The 4,272-nt window shown below is 35.0% G+C and overlaps 1 protein-coding gene across 1 annotated transcript; it reads right to left on the reverse strand.

Moving 5' to 3' along the window:
- Positions 1,920-3,895, reverse strand: LOC109226642 (xyloglucan galactosyltransferase XLT2-like). Its single transcript, XM_019391463.1, has one exon. The coding sequence runs from the start codon at positions 3,707-3,709 to the stop codon at positions 2,246-2,248; it is 1,464 nt and encodes a 487-aa protein (XP_019247008.1). The 5' UTR covers positions 3,710-3,895; the 3' UTR covers positions 1,920-2,245.

Consider the following 4,272-nt stretch of genomic DNA (forward strand, 5'->3'; position numbering starts at 1 on the left):
ACATTATCTACTCAAAGGGCAATGTAGGAAAAAAATAATTAATTCATTCTTAAAATAAAAAAAAATTATAAATTTTAGACCACAAGAAAAAAACCAAAAAATCACTTATTCAGGATCGGAGGGAGTACTAGGTGGCTGTTCATTGATTGCCGTAATGTCTATAATTAATATCAAGTAATATGTCATTGGGTTGGGATCCGCTCCAGTGAATAATCCTCCAGTAATGTTCAATGCTCTCGTAGATTATAGACACGTGTACACCTATACAATTAATGGTTTAGATTACAACCCTCTATTTCATTCTCTGTCACCTTTACTTTTCACAGTCACTTTACGAAAAATTTTATTTTGTGTCTCACACAACTGATACTAGTTGTGTGAGGCATCTTTTTTGTCTTACAACTGTATGGTCCCAGAATTTTTGTAGACCCAAATGTGTAAGATATGGGTCCACAAATATATGAGATAAAAAGAGACCTCAGACAACTAGTGTAAGTTGTGTGAGACACAAAATAAAATCACTCCGAGAATGAGAACTTGGTCTTAAAAGAGCTTATTAGTTGCAGGTGGATGACAAAGAACTTGGGAGCAGTGGCGGATTTAGGGGTCGCCGAAAAACTACACGGTATATATAAGGCAAATCTATTTTTTACCTCTATATATTAAGTTTTGAACCCCTTTAAGAGTACCCAAAAGTATAATTTAGTGGTCAAGAGGGTTCAAAACTTTCATAAAGTATAAGTTCAATTCCCACTAGCTATTAAAAAAAAAAAAAATTTAAACCCCCTTTCTGGAGATCCTACCTCCGCCACGGAGTGAATACTTCATTTTCAAAAACATAGTTGCAACCACGTTTGATGAAACAAAGAAAGCTTTGTACTCTTTCTTCTTTACAGAATTTCCCCAAACTCTATAGTTTCTTTTTTACTGTAACGTTAAATAAGAAGTTCGAGTGCACCTTCACAATTGTTGCCCCAGTTCTTTATCTCGCAAGCCCGACTTAATTAGAACTTAGCTATTGAAGGCTTTAATCAATGTTAAAACACAATTTTCACATCACATATGACATAATTTTCTACTTTTTTTTTTTTTTGGTTAACTTTGTTTTTGTTACATTAATTGATAAGTCATAAAAAGGTTTGCAGGGCCACGTAATTCTTGCTTGAAAGAAGCATCTCCTGAGATAGTATGTCGTATGACATCAACGTTACTGAAAATATAATCAATCGTTTTAAAGAACAAATTTTGTCACCCAATTTCTTGTTCTTCGCCATTTATGTGATATAGAGAGAAGAAAAAAAGAGTTGGGAATTATGGTGAAGGTGAAAATTAAGGTATCGGAGAGTGACAAAGGAGGCTATAATCTAAACCATTAATTGTATAGGTGGACACGTGTCTATAATCTACGAGAGCATTGAACATTACTGAGGATTATTCACCGGAGCAGATCCCAACCCTATGTCATTTGTATTTCACATATTCTTTTATTACCTAATTATGGTTAATTAGTTTATATTATTACTGCATAGAATACTTAATTATAATAAAATACATTGATTTAATTAATAATATAAATATCGAGTGTAAATAAATATTTAACCTTATCCGAATAATAATGCCAACTTTATACTATACGTCTATACCTGGACCATATCGCCTGATTATTCGATAGGGGTTGTTTCTCGATACGCGTGCCAAGACGAACATCACCTAATATCATTTGCAGCAATAAGAACCTCTCAAAGAGGTAAAATTCTAGTATGACTTACAACTTTATGACTTTCTCAACCTTTAAGATAGTAAAGTTACCTCAAAGAAGAGTAATAAAAAGCAGGGTTAGTGGGGTAAAAAACATATAATAAGTGGAGCAATTCGTACTAAAAAAGAAACCCATAAAATTACGGGTTGTTACTGACATATAAAGGAAAATGTGATGATGATTCTATATTGAGTGTGGTCTCACTTTATTCAAAAGTGAGGATTTTTACAAGAGAAAAAAGGTGATTTCCACCTTCTGAATTTAACTATTTCTATGCATCAATCAAAATAAGTAAAGAAAAATGGCAGCTCGTTGCAAAAGGTTTTCGTATTCATGAATCCGGAAAAGGGTCGCATTTTGATGTAATCAGGCTATCTTAACTATAAATATAAATGGTTAAATTTACGGCTCGAATCCGTAACCTATAAATTACACAGAGATAATTTTGTCGTGATTCCAAAACTCTAGTTCATCAATGTTTACTATTCAAAATATCCTTTGACCCCGTGAAAAAAGTTGATCTCTACGAGACTTCAACCTCTTCAATACTTTATCAATGGTAATATCAAATGCATCTTTTACACCTCCTATATCTTCACCTGATCTCGCATAAACAAACTTAGGAAGAAGATTAATCAAAGTCTCTCTCATTTCTTTTACCTTATCTTTATGAATACCTTCTAATACCTTTAAAATCAATGTCCCATTTGTATCTCTCACATCATCATTATCAATAAACACTGTATAAGTCTCAGACATCCACGGCAAATGCCATTCATATTGACCTTTAAATGTTCCTCTCCAGAAATAAACCGGAATTGAACCGGCCAACATACAGTCAAACGTTGACCGTCTAGTCAACCCGTCACCTCTTGGCTGTAAACAGAAATCTGAATCAAGAAACGCCTCCATAATCGCCGGAGCTCCGTCGGAACAAACGGTGGTTGCACAATCAACGGCACGACAATTATCTTCACTTTTACAGTAATCCATTAATATCCCACGAAAATCATTCTTGATTTTCTCACGTTTAGCACCAACGAAAGAAAACAACTTAGTACGTTCGTAGTTACGAATGTAATTTTGCCATTGTACAATGTCGGATTCTGATCTTGGATGAAATGCTGTAGGATAAGGAACACTTTCTTCTAAATCATCGTTCTGATGTTTCTCAACGGATAAACGGAAAACGTTTTTCATTAACGGCATGTAAAGTAAACTGGACCCCCATTCTGAATCTTTATCACTTAATCTTCGAAAATCCCACGTTAATCTACCGAGCATCATAAAATGGTCAACTCCTTTAGCTCTAGTAAAAGTTGATTGTTTTTTTAACCAATCAAGAACCATTTCACTTTTACGATCTCGATCTTTAGCTGTATAATTGAACCATAAGAATTTACCAATATCAAGTCCAGCGTAAAACGGAATGTAAAACCCCGTTGCCTTTTCTGGATCCAAAGTTCTGCATTTGTGGCTCAACATTCTGTTATGGTAAATGACTTCAGCAGCATACATGTCAGTCCAGTACCAAGCTGGAGTAAGATTTGCTGGTACAACGCGTTCGAGCCCAGTAGCTCTGGGTCCGAACCCACCGTTGGAAACCGCGCTACAACGCGATTTCCACGGGTCTAATTCGTTACATTTGTCAATGAACTCTGTGTTGAATGTTGCGGGGAGATCGTAGACGTAAACGTAACCGGATTGGCAGTCGGGGTCGAGAGCGAACAGCTGTTGGGTGTTTGACGGCGGAGGATGCGGCGGAGAGGAGCCGATGAGGAAGAAGAGGATGAGGATCTGAAGGAATATGGTAATGAAAAGCCATAGGCAATGGTTTAAAGGGATTTGAGATTTGACTGAGTGAAAGGCGTGTTTGAGCTCAAAATTGGGTTTGGTTTTCTTTGAAAAATCATGTTCGTCAGTAGTGGATCTCTTGGTTTTCAACACCATTGTAGCCACAAAGAAATTAACACCACAAGGAACGACCTATGTTTTGAACTATGAAATGGAGAAGCTTGTTGGTCTTTCAAAAGGAGTACGATTTACATATAACTAGCTTGGTTTATTATATTTATCTTCTTTTTGTGCGTGTGACTAAGGCTTGGCTCCATTTGCTTTAGGCCTTAACAAATTTTAAAGCTTCAAAAGTTAGTACTGTAATATATAGGAAAAGAATTAATCTTTTATTTATATATAAATATTTATAAATTTATTTCTTTCTTATCTGTTAGTATACCCTGTTTATTTTATTTACCAATCTTGTTTTTTCCTCTATTGATCTAATCTACCAAATGTACCTAATTTTTTTTTTCTATTTATTTAACCACTTAAGCCTATCTAATACATAAGTCAAGATTCTCTAAGAGTATATAATTATGCATCTTCGCAGGTTTAGATAACGTTCAGTAATTTTGAGTATAACTACCAAGTTGATCCACGAAGTAGGATTACCTTTCATCATTTAGCTTGCACTTTTTTCTGTTAGGCGGAGCCAAAATTTTCATTTACCAGAG

The sequence above is a fragment of the Nicotiana attenuata genome, chromosome 6, assembly GCF_001879085.1.
Source record: "Nicotiana attenuata strain UT chromosome 6, NIATTr2, whole genome shotgun sequence".
In the NCBI taxonomy this organism is placed as follows: Eukaryota; Viridiplantae; Streptophyta; class Magnoliopsida; order Solanales; family Solanaceae; genus Nicotiana; species Nicotiana attenuata.

What these genes read in the sequence shown, in the direction of transcription:
- LOC109226642 (XM_019391463.1), bottom strand. Translation starts at nt 3,709, where the DNA reads ATGGTGTTGAAAACCAAGAGATCCACTACTGACGAACATGATTTTTCA.